Genomic DNA, 19,419 nt, shown 5'->3' on the forward strand with positions numbered 1-19,419 from the left:
GACTTCTTATTTGTGAAAAGTATATTCTATAACATTTTTCTTTTTCTTTTTTTCTGTGTAATATTTTATAACACTATAAATCACAGATAATATAAATATAAATATAATCTTATTTTATAAAAAAATTATTAAAAATAATGTTAATGTAAAAATAATAGATCGTACAATTCTTATCCTATTCAAATAATATAAATATTTAGAGCAAACGGTTGTAATCATCTTGAACTCTTTCTGTCTCGAATCATCGCAACATGGATAAGTAAATAGAAATAGATTTTCCTTCATAGAATCAATTCGTCTTTTTTACAGAATGAGAATTGTGGGGATCTTCATATGGTGGAAGAGTTATAAGGAAAACTTCACATATTTCAAAATTTATAACCATATTTTCTCATTATTTGATCATTTAAGAAATGATTGTATTTTGGCAATATAGAAAAGGAATAACGTTGGCCCCTTTTTTCATGGATTAAGAAAAATAAAAGAATAGATTGTTGGAGGGAATTTGCCGCCTCATTTGTGATTAGTTGTTTTGCATTATTTGAGAATGTTGTCATGGCACATGTAAAAGCGATATCCCATAAAAAAAGTATTCGGGAAATTTTATATTCCTCCTCTTTAGCTGTAATTCCTTCTCTAAATTGGTTTTATTTCACCAAATATCGTTCTGGTATGAACCATTTGAGTGTTTCTATTCATGTTATTTATGAACCATTAAAATCGTTACGGTGAAATTTTTGATTTTTTTTGATCAATTATCATTGAGAATCCCAACTGATATGATCATATTTTTTTTAATATGAAACTTAAATTCACTGTTGGATATGGGATATCCTATAAATAAGAATTTTATGGACATCACGGTTCTACGACTACATTATATTAACATTGACCGATACTATATAGAACATCTACCTTTATGCTTACTTTTCACCTTAAAATACGATGCGTCATTTATATTCAAAGTTTTATTACTAACTACCTTAGAATACGATGAGTCATTTATATTCAAAATTTTCTTACTAACTGCACTCAGCATGTTGTTGTCATGGAAAATAAAGTATCGAAATAGAGAATATGAATTTTATATTGTGCAAGTAAGCACATAGTCAAGTCCACCATAAACTCTTAGCCGATACAATGATGGTCCACCATGAACTCCTAGCCGATACAATGATCTAATATGCTCGAGGAGCAGCCCAAGGAAGATGGACCGAAATTGTATCCCGATATTGGCATACCATATCGTAAACTTCAAGGTGTAAAATGGAAATAATATCAAACTATATGGCTATATAATGAAAATAATGTCAAACCTTGTGGTATAAAAGTAATATCATCAAAATTTAGGGGCCAAAATGAAATTTCCGGGCACCCCCTGATAAGAAGCTTCACGCACAGCGGAGAGTCGGCGACGGATGCGCGCTGTCGCGGAGCCGAACAACCACAAAGACTTGCCTGAAAATTTGAGAAACCGGAAAACAAAAAACAGGGAAAAAGAGTTTTCCAAGAAAACGAGGAGGGAAAACAGTTCGCGCCACAGAAAGCGTTCTTCCAGCTTTACTTCTTCTTCTTCCCACTTCGGTGATGGTCTCCTCTGGTCATGGCGATGTCCTTTAGGAACACCAAGCATGGCTTTCTGTTCCGGCTGAAAGCCCTACTCCACTTTCCGGTCTATCACTCTGCTCTATCTATCTCACTTTTGGTTGAGGCTATTCGTCGAACAGTTGGTGGACATTCTTGTTTCTCTTTGTGGTTGTTTCCTTTTCTAGGTTCAGAGGTTCAATCACGTAGCAGCTGAAAGCAGATCGCGCACTCCGGTTATCACCGAGATGGGTTCCGAGTCTCCTCAACGTATCGGTAATGCTTGCACTGCAATCCATCAATTGTGTTCTCTTGCTATGCAGAGATTGTTGGGGGCGTGAGATTTCTGGTTCTCTTGTGGGAAAAAAAAGTGTTTTTCTTTTGGCAGCCTCGGAGGCATTTGTGCTCCTGCATTGAACCGAAGCATGGTGTTTCATTGATAATGTTGCTGTACTGAGATGAATTAAGGGAAACTAATGAAGCATTAAAAATTTTAAAAAAGGAAATGACATATCAAAACAAAGAGATTCGGGATTTACTGAAGAGCTTGTATCTCTCAACGATAACGAAGTGTTTCGTCTCTTGGTTCTGTGCCATCGCGCAGAATAATTTTTTAGCATGGGAGCATAGAGCTGTAGTTGTCATGGTTACATCTTCTTTTCCACGAGCTAAATGGCAGATTATTATGATGAAATGACAAGAAAATGGAACAGAATAACTCATGAATCATTAGACCATGAAGTTGCATTCATGACATTTGGGCCATAACTGTTACAAGCATCCTCATTTGATGTAAGTTTCAATGGTGATCTAGGTGAGGTCGATGTATCAAAGTGGAAAAAGTTTGATTCGAGGCGCTTTGGGATTACCAGGTCAATGATTCCTGAGTACGCTTCGACTGTCTTGGCAATTCTTCGGCATGAAGGTCCTAGTCTATTTCATAGCCAACATGCCAGGGTTTCACCTTCCTAACATTGTTTGTGCCGTGTGATCTTGTTAGGGATAATTAACATAATTAATGGCTCTAGATGGTTGGAGAATTATTGGTTCAATGGTATGCAGGTTTTGATGCCTACTTAGTTGGTGGATGCGTAAGAGATTTGCTTCTGAAGAGAACTCCGAAAGATTTTGATGTGATCACGACTGCCAACCTTCAGAAGGTTTATAACTGTTCTTGTCTTCGTTGAATAATCAGATGATATAGGAGAGAAAATGAAGTGGGGAATTTCAAACTGTTTCTGATTTTCCAACATATTTGAACAGGTAAAAAGCCAATTCCGTCGTGCTCAAATTGTTGGAAGAAGATTTCCTATATGTCTGGTCTGGATTAAAGGTTCTGTTGTGGAGGTAAGCAGCTGAAGCAAACGATCAATAAGGCAGACGAATTTATTTGAGCAATAACTGATTGACTTGAAAGTTTCTGTGGAGTTCTGGTTCGATTTGCTCGAGTTTCTTATGTTCTCTAATAGGTATCCAGTTTCAAAACAGCAGAGGAAATTGCTGAAGAAGCAAAGGAGATTGCTTTGCCTCCTAACCCAAGTGGTAGTAGTGAAAAAGACTTTATTCGCTGGAGGGATTCAATGAGACGGGACTTCACCGTTAACAGGTGATTTTTTTTTTGTCTACATTTTCTAAGAATAGCCACCTCTGGCATCGGATAGGATTTCAACATATACCCATGATGATAATAATATTAAGGAGTGTGCATATGTGTAAGTTATCCCAGGAATGCATTGTACTTTATTTTTATCTCTTGATCTCTGGGTGATCCCTCTCATGGACTGTGTAAATTGTGGTTTTAAGAATGGAACTGGTGATATTAGGTTGCATTCTGGACGACTTGTTCCAATTCTCTAGCCACCTAGAGCCCGCATTGCTATTAAAGTTATATTACTTTTGTCCTTTTACTTTTGTCCCAAATAGCTTAAAGATCATAATTTTATTTCTTTATTTTAAGACTAAACTTTGTCTGATCATTCAAGTTAAAGGTTTTGATCTCAACCCTTATGCCAATATATCTTTCAAACCTTAATCTTTTACATTTTCCCTTTTGCTTCTTCAAGCCCCACAAAGTCCCAAAGGGGAGCTATGCAAACTCTCCTATCTCTTTTCTCTAATTCTTCTAATTCTCATTTATTTTGTATTTTGACCATTGTTTTATCCCAAAGACGTGTGATATACTTTTCTTTAAATCCATCGGGTTCCAATAGAATATTTAAAATCTAGGATCAACATGGTTTTCTGGTGGGTTCTGCCACCTGAGTTAACTGCTAAATTTCATATCTGATGGTCAGGAAACTGCTACAGGGTAGGCTTTGATATCTGTGAAAACTCGCGGGGTGCCCTTCCTTGCACCCCCCCGCTAATTTTCCAAACGTAGCATCAACATACTTGCAAGAAAATTCTGAACTATTCTGCTATATATTAAAACATGAAATTTATTTTGTTTATGTTCTGAATACAGCTTATTCTTGGATCCGTTCATGCATAAAATTTATGACTATTCCGATGGGCTGCGAGACTTAAAATCTTTGACGGTGATTCTTTGCTCTATACTACTGTTCCCCTTTCAAATTTGTTATGTTATTTATGTCTTTTTAATTCCTTAAAGTGGACTCTTTTCTAATTTTGGTTTCGTATTGTCTGATTTGTGCCAGCTGAGGACTCTGATCCCTGCACAATCATCTTTTACAGAGGACTGTGGTATTTACTGCTAATTTTTGTCTATATATTCTTACATCACTCTTCTTTCCCGAATAATCAAGACTGGGCTTTATTAATTTAGAAGAAAAGTACCCAAAAGCTTGTCAAATTGTACAAATGCCTGCCCAAATGCTATTGCCCTGGCTCTATAACGGGCTAATAGAAGTCCAAAGCATAATAAATGGAGTATTAGACTCATGTCACATGTTGAATGGGCCGACGCAGATATTGAATGAACTTGGTGTTATTGCCTGATGGTTCCATCAATTCCTTTTTACCAAACGTGGCTTTAGAAATGTGAAACATAATTATTGGAAGTAGCAACTATTGAAGCAACTTTTAAAGCTCTGTTTCATTTGATCTCCTCTTTGATACAGCAAGAATCTTACGTGGCTTGAGGATTGCGGCTCGTTTGGGTCTCAAGCTTTCGGAGGACACAAAAGACGCAATTCGTAGCCTTTCATCTACTATCAAGTGTTTGCCCCAGGTATCTTGAAGGCGTTAAAAAGGGAAAAGTAAAAAGAGAAATGGTATAAAGACACTTTTGGTAGGATGAAATGGGATGAGAGTCGGATCAAATTCTCATGAACAATGATCTAGTTTATGTGAGGCTTCCTTTTCAAAATGTTTCCATCCCTTTATACAAGAATTTAAGGAGACATGCTTATGAATTGGTTGTCGATGAATTTATAGTGTTTCCCTTGATGATGTCTTTCAAATTTTGTATATGTTGCTCAACAACACAACCTGTGGAAAATGACTATATTCTTGTTCAGGACAGGATAATGATGGAAATCAATTATATGTTGTCTTATGGAGCTGCTGAGCCTTCTCTTCATCTACTGTGGAGATTCAGGCTGCTTGAAATTTTGCTTCCGCTTCAAGTAAGTGGGTTTTTTTTATACTTGTGCATTCTGTGCTGCTTGAACTGGAATTTTGTAGCTTTTATTCTCACATGCATTCTGATTACAGGCAGCATACCTTGATCAACTTGATGGGGTTTCATCTTATAGTTCATCAATGTTGATGGTAAGCTCCCTTTAGCAGGAAACAACAAAGAAGAGTTTCCCTTTCTTATCACCATGTAAAAAAAGATACTAGGTCCAGACCTGCGAGTTGCTCGGGTTTGAGAAATTGTCTAATTAATTTATTGTGATTTTTTTATATATATATTTTGAGAGAGTTTGGGATATTTTTTGTGAAATGAAAAAACTATTCTTTTACGGAAAACTTTTAGCATGCATTTATTTTTTATAAATTAATATAATATATAAATATCATTATTTTATTAAAAATAAAATAATAAGAAAACTGGAAGAACTTAATAAAGTTAAGAATGGTCAATATGGATTTCTCTCTTGTTGCTTGTGTGTTTTTATTAAAATAATTTTATATGTGTTTAAATACATAATCAATCTGAGTAATATATGAACAAAATTATGACTGTGACACTTGAATTGAATTATACAAAAATAAGTCGGGTTTAGCAGTTTCCTTTGTTTGGGAAGAAAAGATATTTGAAAAGTTGGGGATGCTGAGTAAACTGGCATAAACAATGTTTTGGTTTTGCTTTTGATTGGAATCAAATACATGAATCTCCTTTGGAAAATTTAATTGTCTGAGAAACCACAAGCTTAGGCTTTAAAAAAAAGTGAGTCATGGCACATTCTTGTATCATACCTCGGCTTTTATATATTATAGTTGATATCTATGAGGAATAGTGAACCTTGGGACAATTTGAATAGTTAGATTGCCTAGAATTGCAGGGTTTCGTCATGCTATCACTTAGTTGCTGAAAATAATGGTGGACTCAAAAGAACATGTAAATCTCATCTCAAAGTAGACAGTTTTTTCTAGGATTTTCTGATATTGGGAATGTACATGGTTCCTAAGATGAGACTAACTCAAGAAGGTTCAATATAGCAGCTTTGGTGGATCGAAGATTCTTGCCAATTCCTTCTATCTGAAATGATGATCTGTTCTTTGGCAGAAACTGTTCTCCAATATGGACAAATGGGTTTCTTGTGGTGAACCCTCAAAAAGTATTCTCTGGTAAGTAATTCTCATTCCTTACAAATTAATTCTTAGGAGTCTTTATTGTTGTGATGTCCATTTGCAACGGTACTTCGTTTTGGGAGTCGTGTTTCTGTTTCAGGCTTTGACAAGTCTCAAAGAATCTTCTGAATGTCAATCTACATCCCTTGAGGCTCACCTGTATAACCACTAGAACTGAAAGTACTGATTATGCTGTGCAGTTATTCAAATAGCTACTAAAACCAATCAGCTACTCCTAGCTGGCCTGTCGGTAGAATTTAAGCACATTCGATTTTTCACAACTATCCTTATTATATTTACTGGTTGTTTAGCCTTGCCGTGCTTTCCATCTTAAGGTAATCAAATATAATCTATAGAATATTGGCAGGATCGGACTGTTGGCATTTCACCAGGCACTAGTACGTCGCCCTCAAGATGCTATAGTTGTTCAGGCTTTTGGCTCCATTCTGCACTTTGGATGGAAGGAAGGAGTTGAATATGCAAGAAACAAGGCAAACCATGGCGTACATTTCGTGCCTGAGATCTTGGGATCATCATCTAACTATGAAGTGGCAAAACTAGCGGACAAAGTTAGCAATTTAGCAGCTTTGGTCAATAAATCAGTGACCACCTTAAGTGACAGCAAGAGCCTCACCAAGTCAATGTCCGCATACAGTCTCTCCTCGTGTTCCTACTTGGTAAGTACAAATCATGAAACTCTTAAACTTAGGCATTGTTATATTGTGGGGAAACTGGATGCTCATATGACCATTGAAACTGCTGGTTAATGCTAGCTCCTCAGTGAACTGGATATTTCTAGCTTTCAACGTGTTGCATTCTCTTTAATGTGCTACATCTGTATGAAGAAATGGTTTTTACATTGAACTGAACCCATAAATTCATACCATGGCCAGTTGATTGTCAGGTTCTGTACTGAAAATCATGGCTGCAGACATTCCATATCAGTGTGTGACTTTATAGCTTTAAAACTCGAATAGGCATGTGGAGATTTCACAGTAGATTCCTCTTGGTCAGTAGATCATAGTTGTCTCCCTCTTGTTTTTTATGTACTGAAGTTGCTATGGATTTTTAAATTTTCCTTCGTGATTAAATGCTCTGGCACAAAGGCAGAAGCCACGGCCTCTTTGAGAAGGGTGACTTGACCACATGATTGAGAATACGGGCTCTTCTTATACCTTTTGTTAGACCTTGTTTTTCAGAAACAGATTTTGGGGGGAAAAAACCATGCCATTGTCTGTAGTCTGATTCACGTGTATATCTTTTCCTTTGCTTGTGCTCGTATAGGTTTTTGTACCGAAGAAGGCAGTAAACGATGTTCAACGGATTTTTGAAGTGCTTGATTCCAGAAATAACGAAGAGTCGTCCTGCAGGAAATCACTGAGCAAGACAAGATCTCTCTTGGGAAAAATTATTCTCGAAACCATGAGTGGCACGGATCATGTCGGAGTAGAGTCTATTGAGGTAGAAAGGAGGGAACATGGTAAAGTCGCAGTCAATAAACAAAGTGATGGGGTGGCACTCTTTGATTCGACAGCAGCGGAGGAGCATTCCAGACCCAAAAAGTTACATCGAGATGCAGTGGCGGACTTGTCAATGACACTGCGAGTTCCCACAGAACAGGGATTGAGGAAAAGAACGGCCCTTGAGTTATGGGGATACCATGGAATTGCTGAGAAATCACGGGCGTCCTGGAGGAAGAAAAGTGTGGTCTTGGGGAAGGAAGCCCAGAAGGAAAGGACAGCAAAGATTCAGAAATCCATTTTTGGAAACAAAGGAAATGGTCCTGTTGACAGGATTGAGGTGGTTGGCAAGGCAAAAGAGCCAAATGATTGAAAATCAACCGAAGAGGCAAAATAATGCTTCCTTCGCTGTCTGATCTGCTCGACTGATTGTGTTTTCGGGCTTACTGCTGACTGTCGAGTTCCTCTGGTAAAAACTTATGAAGTATAGCTACTACAGACTCGTAGGAAAACCAGACAGGGAAGCGGGAATCATAGGTAGCACGGGCAGGGTGCTGAGGTGATATACCCGGTCTGACGCAATTGGCTTTTCAGTAAACCATGTGTAATCTGAAGCTTAAGCCCGAATGTGAAGGCATTCACTGCCCCACTTCCCCGAGTAATCTCTTCGGATTTTGATTGACTATATGTACTTATGTATTACTCCCTGTTTCTGCTTGTGTACACAAATTTCTCAAGGATAGATATCTTGGTGGTGCTTTTAACATCGATGGTTCGGTAGCTGTGATATTTGTATGAAATTTTGCTTTCCCTGCTCAGTAAGGTCATATAACACAAAACGGAAATGATCAGGCTCGAAATTAAATGTTATAATTGAAAGTCGTTGGAAAAAATTCGTACCATTTCAATAGGAGTTGAGGCTAAAATGTCCATCTCAAAACTATACAGCTCAAAACAGATTTATATCACTTATGATTTCGATTCGAACCATAGTTGATATGCTACGTACTTAGTCCACCGAGGATCAAAGACCACGTAATCTCAACATAATTGAACTAATATTGGCCGTCCTCGTGGGTATCGTCTTCTCTAAGGAGCCGATGCTAACTGTCATGAACATAGACACGCCTGTTATGATTCCACTCAACTATCACGATCACAGATGACGCGCCGTCTTGATCACATGTAACCGGATATTGACATTTTTAGATATCGTCTCTTCTCTTGATGTTGCAATAACTGCAAAAACCGATAATGCCTCTCAACTTCCATGAACGTAAATGCACCCTCTCGATGCGTGCAACCGTAAGTGGAGTTGCGCTGTTTGCTCCTCTCGGATCTCGAGTTCCTCGGACTGTTGCCCTCCCTGTTTCGCCAAGAAATCAGCAAACTCATTTGCCTCACGGAAGATGTGCTGCAGCTTGCAAATCTTATCTTGTTTGGCAAGAGAGACGAGAAGTTTCTCGATCTCTTTAAGTAGTGCTGAGTGGCAATCGGTCTCTCTGGGAGAGTTGCCCTGGATCATCTTGATTGCCGCTCGAGAGTTCGACTCTACGATGAATCCTACAAACCCCATTTGCTCGTTTGCGAGTTCCAAGCCTTGCTTGATGGCCCAGACCTCTGCATAAAGCAGGTTCTGGAAGCCGATATTGGAGGAGAACCTGGCCACCCAGTTTCCTCTATGGTCTCAAATGATTCCACCTGCACCGGCACACTCGTTTGAGAATGAGCTCCCATCGACATTGATCTTTGCTCACCCCCGTGGTTGAAATCTCCACGGGACCAGCCTAGGCTTGCATTCCATGATGTCCCATAGCTGCTCGCTGAAGGCTAACACGGGGACGATATTGGCAGGGACCCAAAGGCAGAACGCTCCATTGTTAGCTGGGCACATCATGTTCCCGAATGGATTGCCGCACGGAACAGCCCACGGAGAGGGCACAGGGACAGTTGATATCATATCTTACCGAGCAAGTAACTTTAGCGTGATCCTGTCGAATAACAGCAACTTGTTTTTCAATGGGTTCCTCACTCTGAGTACGCTCGACTGCTCACTTGATATAAAATGACATATGAGAAGACGATGATGCTATATATATATATATGTATACACACGCTGTTGTTTGAGTAGATATAATTTTGGGAATTTTCGGGAAAATGTATCATTTAGGAAATAAAAGCCATTGAGACAGAATATATTTAATATCTTCATCTGTAATAAAATAGAAAATTTTCAAGAAATACATTCAAATTTCAAATGAAAAAAAAAAGAAAAAGAAAGGGTCATTTTGCTCATTACCGGAAAAAAGTGGTCATTTTGCCATACCATATAGAAAAATTACAAGCACGATTTTTACGTATATGAAAGATTGCATTTAAAGCCATCCAGGCTGCTTCAAATAATTTTCCGCACTATTAATGGCCACGGGTTCAAGTTTTATAAATATTAATGATCACGGATTCGAGTTTTATAAATGAAGAAAATTCACGATTTGGGGGAGTTTTACTCATTACTGGACGAAACCAACTTAAATCTAGGTTAGTCAGGACTCACCCGACTTTCGAATAGCAAGCCATTCACATTGAACAAAGAAGGATAGCTTTCACATGATAACTAAATTTTAGTTGTAATTTTTTTTCCATGTGGCCTTTGGTATACAAAAGTTCAAAGGTTTCCGATTAGTCTAATTCAAGCGGAGTTGGTTCACTACAGGATAAAGTTTTCTCAATATGGATTTTCTCCATTCGTAAAATTCGAATTCAAGACCTTTTATAAGGGAATAAATGTCAAACTATTTGAACCAATCCACCTTAATAAAATTTTATTTTTTAATATCCTACCCCAACCAATTAACTAAAGTTTTTGACTTCTAAATGATTCTCCCGAAAAAGGAATTAAAACTGCACTTGTTTTGTTCACCAAAAAGAAAAATAGCATTTGTTCCCTTAAATGGAAGTATGAAAATGGAATTAGACGTGCGAAAAAAAGGGAATTATGAAACATTCCTCATAGAAGGAAAAAAAAGTCGTCACTTGTACAAACCATATGAGGCGATATGTAATCGGCTGATGATGTTTTACATGATGCATTTTCCTTGCAGTTCGGAGATTTGAAATTGAATGAAAACATATTACTAATGTCCAAACAAGAACTAATCTTAGATAATAGAGCAAGATACCTTGTAGTCTCGTCCAAAATGAAAATGTCACGTGGACCGTATGATTTGATTGTCTAATAGAAAACATGATATCATGTTTCGTTTTTTTCCTTCGACCATGATATCAAAACCGCCGAAGTATCTATATACTTCTAATCTAATCTAAAAATCTAATTAAGATTGGTCCCATCTTCATCTAAGAGGGGGAAATGTGGTGTTTTCCGATGCTCAAGCCTCTGTTTTTCTTTAATCTATGTTTTAAATTATTATTTTTTAAAAAATTTTATTTGTTGTTAAATATTATAAGTTATTTGCCAAAAAAATAAATATCGGTTAAACAAATAGGCACAAAAAGTCAAAAAAAGAAAGGGAAAAACTCAAGTTTTTTTTTTTGGCCGAGTTCTCGCTTAGGTGGTAAGGTGTGCTAGGATACTCTTCAATTTTCGGGATTAACACCCATTGGAAGAAGCACCATTTTCCGTCCACAAAATTTGAATTGGAAATTTTAATTAAATAGAACATCGAATCAATTAAATCAATTCATATTGATTATTCCTTTTTTTTTTCCTTTTGCTTATTTTAAATTCTGACTTTCATTTTTCCCTTAGCTAAATTTGCTTGAAACGCAAATTTCTTCTGTTCTTTCTTAGTTATTTTTCCCCTTTGGGAAAACCCTTCTCTCTTTGTTTCTTTTTCTTTTTTCTTTTTTCTGTTTTCTAGTAACGATTAACTAAGATTGTATACATGCGGTAAAATTTTTAACTGTTCACTAATATTAATAATCTAAATTCTAATATTCGGTTATATCGTATTAATTAATTTAAAAGGAATAGCATCATATATATGTGGTAAAGTGTCTCCTTTATGTGGTGTATCTATAATGTTATCATAGAAAAAATATATAAAAGCAAGTTAGTCATATTAAGTTTATTCAAAACTGATCAAGTATTGGAGATATGTTAGAATTACTTTTGGTTTCGACTAGTATAAAATTTGTACTTGATACAAGATAAGAGTCGCTTTGTAGGAACAAATGTAGTACAGGAATTTAAGAAGTACAGGGAATAAATTTATATAGATATACACTAATGAATTTACACTTGTATTGCTCATGAAATATTTTTTGATAAATTAAATTAAATCATTGGACCCATAAGTTGTTCAAGACCTCAAATCAATCAAATTCATTGTCTTAAAAAATAAATATATAAGTTATAAATAAATTAATATCTTAAAAAAGAGAAAAATGCAGCGTAAGAATCTATTATCGATTAATGCAGCGTCAATATAAACAAATTAAAGAGATATATCCATCATATAACAAAGAATTCTCTCGGTAAAATTTAAAAGATTATCGATAACGCATGTACCTGTGCAATACGCTATCCTACAGCTGATTTTAATAACTCTCTCAACTCTAAATTCTCTAGAATTTTTTAAAACAAAATTTAGAGAGATTATGATGTTTAATTAATTATTATATTAAAAATCGTTCTAAATGTTCTAGACTTTCTAAGAAAATAAAAAAATTACTCAATAAGATAAATTGTTTTATTGATATATAGGAAAAGTTATTAAAATAAAAAAACCTCAAAGTTTGTACTTATTTTTAATTTTAAAAAGAACTAGTATTTTGGACGAAAATGCATTCACTACCAATTTGGTATCAATTTTAAGACAGTATCATTTTTCCTATTAATTTTAACAAAATTACTAACAAGGATGCCACATGGTTCAAGGTGGGTGATCGAGTGTACCACAAAGGTTTTTATAAAAAAAAATTGAAAAATATAAATAAAACAAAAAAAGAAAAGAAAAGGAAACCCTAAATGAGGTTTCAATGGAGGAGGAGGAAGGGGGATGCCGGTGGTGGGAGCCTTCCTAGCAGCTATCGCCCCCCAATCACAATCACCGATATCCTTTATAGTCGATGGCAACCTCACAGGGCGATGATGGCCTCCGACCACACACACACAAAGGATTGGGGTTGATGGCATGGTTCTTAGAATCACGATTCGAATCGTAGAATCGTACGATTCTACGATTCTAGACGGGTCATACGATTCCGATCCTATGGGCTGAATCGGGCGCAGAATCGCTGAATCGCGGAATCGGGCCGATTCCGCGATTCCAGATTCGGCCCACACTCGCGCAGGGGGCAGGCCTGATTTGGGCCCTCGGGCCGAAGCCCAGCCCATTGGCAATGAGCCCTCTTCTTCCCCCCCCCCCCCCCCCCCCCCCCCCCCCCCCCCCCGCACCTCTTCTTCTTCGGCTTCCCCCCTTCTCCCCGACATCTCCATGCCCTAATCCACTGGCCTTCTTCAATCTTCCGAGCTGTTTCAATTTTCGCCCCATTTCGAGACGATTCTTCTTGTTCTGCCCGTACCAGTGTTTCTTGTTCGGTTGTTCGTGACTCCGACGAGCTTGAAGGTTGAAGCTCCGCCGGTCAGCAGATCCGACTTCGAAATTTTCGAGTTTTGATTTCCGCGAGCTTGCAATCAGTTGCTTCCGGTCATCTACGCGAGCTTCCAGTCAGTTACTTGCTCTGCCTCTGCATTTTGCCCAAGCTTCCAGTCAGTTGCTTGCTCATCCTGTCTCTGCACTGCAGTCTATCCAGCCGAGAGCCGAGAGCGTCCACTTTCCAGACTCCAGGTACCGTATCTTGAACATCCAATGGCCTTCTGCTTCGATTAATTGATTAATTCGATGAACTAAAGTGAGATTACTGAATTGAAGTGAGATTACTGAACTGAAGTGAGATTAGTAATCTCGAGCAGGTCAGTCATATGCCAGATTAGCATTACAGAAGTGAGATTGCTGAACTCAACTGAGATTACTGAGTTTGCTGAACTAATTACTGATTACTGATTACTGAACTGAACTGATATTGCTGAGTCTGCTGAACTGAGATTACAAATTCTGATTCTGTTGTGTTGAACTGAGAGCTAAATTCTGTTGTGTTGAACTGAGAGCTAAATTCTGATTCTGAACTGAACTGAGATTACAAATTGTTGTGTTGAACTGTTGATAGTATCATAACAGAACCTTAGGTTCATGAGTCTGCTGATTGTGCTGTAATTTCTAATGAGCCTGCACTGATTGTGCTGTAATTTCCAATTCCGCTAGACGATTTTTTTTGAGTTTATGTTAGATTTGTTGAGTGGGTGATTATTGAGTTTGGGTTGAATAGAGATGGCTTCTGCAAGTGGATCTGGAAGTGCATCGGCTAGTAATACCGGGACAGTGGCCAAATCTAGAAAAAATGCAACTGGAGTTAGAGATGATCCGGCATGGGCACACGGTTATGAAGTTCCAGGAGAGAGGTTAAAAATTAAATGTAAATATTGTGACAAGGTAGTTTCTGGAGGTCCTTATAGATTAAAGCATCACTTAGGATGTACCAAGATTAACGTGGCACCTTGTCATGCTGTTCCTGATGAAGTTAAGAATAATATGCTCAGTATTTGTATGCGTTTAGAGGGTCTTTCAATGAAGAAAAAACAAGCTAGTAGTTGTGGTTTGGAGGATGATGATGTTGTAGACGTTGATAATGATGATGAAGATGCAGGGGTTGGTACAAAGAGAAAGGGAAAGGAAACGACTGAAATTTCTAGTTTTTTTAAGAAGAGAAGTTTGAACATTCAAAGCAAGCAAAAACAACCAACAATTAATCAAATGATGAAGAAGGATTTAAGAGAGGATGTTTGCATGCAAATTGCCCGTTTTTTCTATACAAGTGCAATTCCATTTAATTGTGTGAAGAATCCTGAGTTTGAGAAGATGTGTCATTTGATTGGGAAGTATGGTGTTGGATTGAAACCGCCGTCTTATCATGAGATTAGTGATAAATATTTGAGAAAAGAGGTTGATAACACTATGTCATTGCTTGAGGAGCATAAAACTATGTGGAAAAAGTCGGGGTGTTCTATAATGTCAGATGGTTGGACTGATAAGAAGAGAAGGTCCATATGCAATTTCTTAGTGAATAGCCCTAAGGGAACAATTTTTTTGACTTCTACTGACACATCAGATATATCCAAGACTGCAGTGAAAGTATTTGAGATGATAGATGATATAGTTGAGCAAGTTGGGGAAGAGAACGTAGTTCAAATTGTCACGGACAATGCTGCCAATTACAGGGCGGCAGGTGAGATGTTAATGGAGAAGCGGAAGAAGTTATTTTGGACTCCTCGTGCAGCTCATTGCATAGATCTTATGCTAGAGGATTTAGAGAAGAAGATTAAGGTACATGAGCTGACGATAATGAAAGGTAGAAAGATTATGACCTTCATTTACTCGAGAACACTCCTCATCACAATGTTGAAGCATTTCACTAAGGGCAAAGATTTGATTAGACCGGCAGTGACTCGCTTTGCCACTGCTTATCTGACTTTGGGATGCCTCTTCGATAATAGAAATGCTCTACGAACTATGTTTGCATCCATGCAATGGAAAAGGGAGTCGATTTGCGAAGTTACAAGGTGGAAAGTATGCGGAGCGTACTGTTATGGATAATAGATTTTGGAATAATGTTAATACATGTTTGAAGGCTGCATATCCTCTCATTAAGGTGCTCCGCATGGTGGATTCGGATGAAAAGCCCGCAATGTGTTTTATTTATAATGAGATGGAGAAAGCAAAGCAGAAAATCAAAGCAAACTTCAAGGATGATCGGAAGAGGTAAAATTATTTATAAGCTGCTATATGCTTAATCTTTAATTACTTATGCATCATTATAATTTATATTAGAAATTTGATTATTTGAAAGTATCTAATAAATGCTCGTTTCGTGCTTTTAGCTATGATCCCATTTGGAAGGTTATTGATGAGAGATGGGAGGTTCAACTTCATAGGCCTTTGCATGCTGCTGCTTATTATTTGAATCCTCAGTTGCATTTCTCTTCTGAATTTAGAGCTGATAGAGAAGTTATGCGTGGATTATATAAGGTTATGGATAGAATGTTAGACGATGAAGAGAGGGATAAGGTTGATTTGTAGCTAGAGGAATTCAAGCATGAGAGAGGGCTCTTTGGATTTTCATCGGCAAAGTCTATGAGGTTCAAGAAGACACCGGCAGATTGGTGGGAGTCATATGGTGCCGATACCCCAGAGTTGTAAAAATTTAGTATAAGGATATTGAGTTTGACTTGTAGCTCTTCGGGATGTGAGCGTAATTGGAGTGCTTTCGAAATGGTATTCTATGAATTCCCTTTTTTTATCATGTGCTTATTAGAATTCGTTTTAATATATCTACTAATTGTTTTTTGGTTTTTCCTAGGTACACACAAAGAGAAGAAATCGGTTGCATCAAAAGAAGATGAATGATTTAGTATTTGTGATGTACAATTTGAAGTTGAAAGATAAGAAGATCAGGAAGCAAGTTGATCTTCAAGTGGATGACATTTCTTCCGACGATGAATGGATTGCCGAAGAGGAGACAGAGAATACTGTAACTTCAAGGCATAATTTTAACTTGCGTGCTCTTGGTTGTGGGGATGATGGTGACGAAGAAAGTGGAGGGAGTCAAATTGGCGATGAAGATGCAGAGAATATGCTCACCCAACAGCATGCCACGGTTGATGACTTAGAGCTTCCCGAAGAGGATGAATTTGATACTTTATATGATGATGATGTTGGTAACGATGAAGATTTGGATGAGATTTGACATTCTGTGTTATAATTTATGTTGTTAACAGTTTATTTTGAGAGTTTGAGTTATGATTTAGACTTTGAATTTCGATAATTTGTAACGATATTTTGTGCTTTTAAGCCTTTTGTAACTTATTGTTGGTTTTTGGTTTTTGGTCCTTTTTTGAATAGAAGGAATCAAGGATTGATTTTTTCTTTTGCTCAGGAAAGGATAATACATATATATATGCTATTTTTTTAATGATAGGTAGAATTTTACGATTCACGTTACGATTCTACGATTCACGATTTTACGGCCCTCGACCGATTCTAGGTAGAATCGCGATTCTAAAAACCTTGGTTGATGGTATCCATCAAGGAGCTGCAAATCACGGGAGAAAGAGGGTTGGCAGTTAGGGCTTTACCAAAAACCACCACCCCAGACCTTTTTCTTTAATTTTTATGAATTTGGGAGGTAGTGGCCCACCAGAGCCCACCACCGCCCTTGTAGGGTTGCGGGAGCCCCCCGCCACTGGTCTCCTTCCTCTTCCTCCATCGAAACCTAGAGTAAGGTTTTCATTTTTCAATCATTTTGGTTTTGTTTTTGAAATTTTGAGATTACTTTTTGTTAAAAAAACCTTTGAAGCCCACTCAGTCAGCCTCCATAAGCCACTCCGTTAAATTGAACGGAAAAATAAGATTGTGCTAAAATGATACTAAACTGATAATTGGTGTATCGTGCCAAACAAAAAAATTCATACTAACATTGATTAAAAAAAGTGTAAAGTTTAAGTTTATTGGATTATTTTTTCTAATAAATATGAAATAATTTACACTTTATTAAATTAATGTTTTACATTTGGGCAAAGCGCCAAACTCGTATTTAATTTTCTATCTACTATAACTAGCAAATCTTGATCCGGAGAATTTGCGAACCGTGATTTTTGTATATTTGTTACGAAATCTTGTAGACAGGTTACTCCTGGCATGCAGTTGAGCTGATATGTCGAGTCGGTGGAGGGGATTCGGATCTTACTAACTGTGAAAAATTAACGTGAAAAATTCAAGTGGGTCGAGATGAGAGTACTGCTTATGGTACTGACGAAGGCATAATAATAATATAGTAGCAGCAAACAGGAGAGCCATCTTTTCCCTATTGCATCTCATCACATCTCATGTGCGCCGCCTCTGCTTTTTATTTTTAAATTTTGGATTGCATGGCAAGTAAAATTTGTCCATATATAACAATAAATTTTAGTGTTCAAAGAATCATCATCTTTCCACTTTTTCTCAAATTTAGTATGAAATTTTTGAAATGACAAGTAAAATCGTCGACTCACATTTCGTTCTCAAATCTAGCATTTCGTTAATCATCATGTTAATTTTAATGGATTTTATTAACGGCGCCATGTGGCGCATTCGAATTGGATGAGTGAATCCCACTAGATTTATTTAATAATTAATTATTTTGAAAATGAAAAATAATAGAAAAAAATAAAAAAAAAATCGAAGAGAAAGGGAGAAGGGGGCCGACAGCTACAGTGACCTCGATTGCGGCCGCTACCCCCCAATTGGGGTCGATGGTGACCTCTATAGTCGCTGGCAACCCTGATTTGGGGCGTGGCGGCCGCGATCAAGGTGCCACCCGTGTCAATCGAGAGAACCCCCGATTTCGAGGGTTTTCTTGATTGGGGCTGGTAGGGCCTCGACTGTAGCCGCCACTAGTCGGCAACACCGATTGGGGGTGGCGGTTGCGATCGAGGCCATCGTGGCCCCCGATTCCCCTCCTCCCTTTTCCTTCAATTTTTATTTTTTTTATTTTTAGAATAATTAAATATTAAATAAATTCAGTGGGGTCCACTTATCTAGTCCAAATGCGCACACGTGACGCATTTAAGTAAATTCTGTTAAAATTTCAGGGAGAATTAACGAAATTCTAGATGTGAGAACGAAAGATGAGTTGACGATTTTACGTGTTATTTGTAAAAAGTTCGTATTAGGTTTGAAAAAAAATGTAAAATTGGTGATTTATTTTCGTTATTAATTCTAAATTTTATATATTACGAGGAATCTAAGAAGAAAACTTGTATTGTTCTACCTTTTATTTTTTTTATACTGACCTTTTTTATTATGAGGTGCTTTTATGATCTTGACTTGCCTTAACCACTGAAAAGTGCTAGGTTTTATCTTGCTAGGTTTTATCTTGACTTGTTTTGTTCTACCTTTTATTTTTCTATACTTACCTTTTTTATTATGAGGTGCTTTTGTGATCTTGACTTGCTTATTACATGTCATTTGTAAAAAGTTCATGCTAGATTTGAGAAAAAGTGTAAAGTTAATGATTTTTTCCGTTATTAACCCTAAGTTTTATATATTACAAGGAATCTAAGAAGAAAATTTGTATTGTTCTACCTTTTATTTTTTTATACTTACCTTTTTTATTATGAGGTGCTTTTGTGATCTTGACTTGCCTTAACCACTGAAAATATATTCTAACACTAGAGTAAGTCAATCCTCGAATGATGATTAGTTATCTAAATAAACAGGTTGAGATCACTTAGGGGGAAAATTTTTTACCCAAAGTTCCACTTGTCATAGGAATGACAGAAAAATTTTTGCTCTGTTTTCCGAAATAGCCATGAGAATACTTCGATCCCCTCATCCCTAATTACTAGTCCGTCTGTTCTATTTACGTCGGTGCCGGTTCCGACCTAGCCCAAATATGAAGTCTATCCTCCTTACACTTATGAGGGAATTCCTTTTGACAACATGTCTCCTTCTTCCGGAGAAAAAAGAAAATTTTATTTTCCTTTTTTTTATGGATTTTAAAA

At 37.1% G+C, this 19,419-nt stretch overlaps 1 protein-coding gene and 1 pseudogene across 3 annotated transcripts; both read left to right on the top strand.

Annotated features, from left to right (window-relative positions):
- The first annotated feature begins 1,402 nt into the window (after positions 1 to 1,402).
- Positions 1,403 to 8,602, top strand: LOC116211619 (poly(A) polymerase I-like). Of its 3 annotated transcripts, none has more exons than XM_031546077.1 (14): positions 1,403 to 1,672; positions 1,773 to 1,860; positions 2,399 to 2,509; positions 2,647 to 2,744; positions 2,848 to 2,931; positions 3,054 to 3,190; positions 4,049 to 4,121; positions 4,242 to 4,287; positions 4,665 to 4,774; positions 5,064 to 5,171; positions 5,260 to 5,316; positions 6,278 to 6,339; positions 6,710 to 7,019; positions 7,713 to 8,602. In XM_031546077.1, the coding sequence occupies exons 1-14, from the start codon at positions 1,604 to 1,606 to the stop codon at positions 7,800 to 7,802; spliced, it is 1,443 nt and encodes a 480-aa protein (XP_031401937.1). In that variant the 5' UTR covers positions 1,403 to 1,603; the 3' UTR covers positions 7,803 to 8,602. The 3 variants fall into 3 exon arrangements, with proteins under 3 accessions (XP_031401937.1, XP_031401934.1, XP_031401935.1); XM_031546074.1 differs by having other exon boundaries at positions 1,407 to 1,672; positions 7,627 to 8,602; XM_031546075.1 differs by having other exon boundaries at positions 1,407 to 1,672; positions 1,779 to 1,860; positions 7,627 to 8,602.
- Positions 8,603 to 14,152: 5,550 nt separating this feature from the next.
- On the top strand, positions 14,153 to 16,625 carry LOC116211063 (annotated as a pseudogene).
- The last annotated feature ends 2,794 nt before the right edge of the window (positions 16,626 to 19,419 follow it).

This window comes from Punica granatum, chromosome 6 (genome assembly GCF_007655135.1).
Source record: "Punica granatum isolate Tunisia-2019 chromosome 6, ASM765513v2, whole genome shotgun sequence".
In the NCBI taxonomy this organism is placed as follows: Eukaryota; Viridiplantae; Streptophyta; class Magnoliopsida; order Myrtales; family Lythraceae; genus Punica; species Punica granatum.

What these genes read in the sequence shown, in the direction of transcription:
- LOC116211619 (XM_031546074.1), top strand. Translation starts at nt 1,604, where the DNA reads ATGGCGATGTCCTTTAGGAACACCAAGCATGGCTTTCTGTTCCGGCTG. An exon ending in GAGACTTAAAATCTTTGACG is followed by an intron (nt 4,122 to 4,241) that starts GTGATTCTTTGC and finishes GATTTGTGCCAG; the next exon opens with CTGAGGACTCTGATCCCTGC. An exon ending in TCTCCTCGTGTTCCTACTTG is followed by an intron (nt 7,020 to 7,626) that starts GTAAGTACAAAT and finishes GTGCTCGTATAG; the next exon opens with GTTTTTGTACCGAAGAAGGC.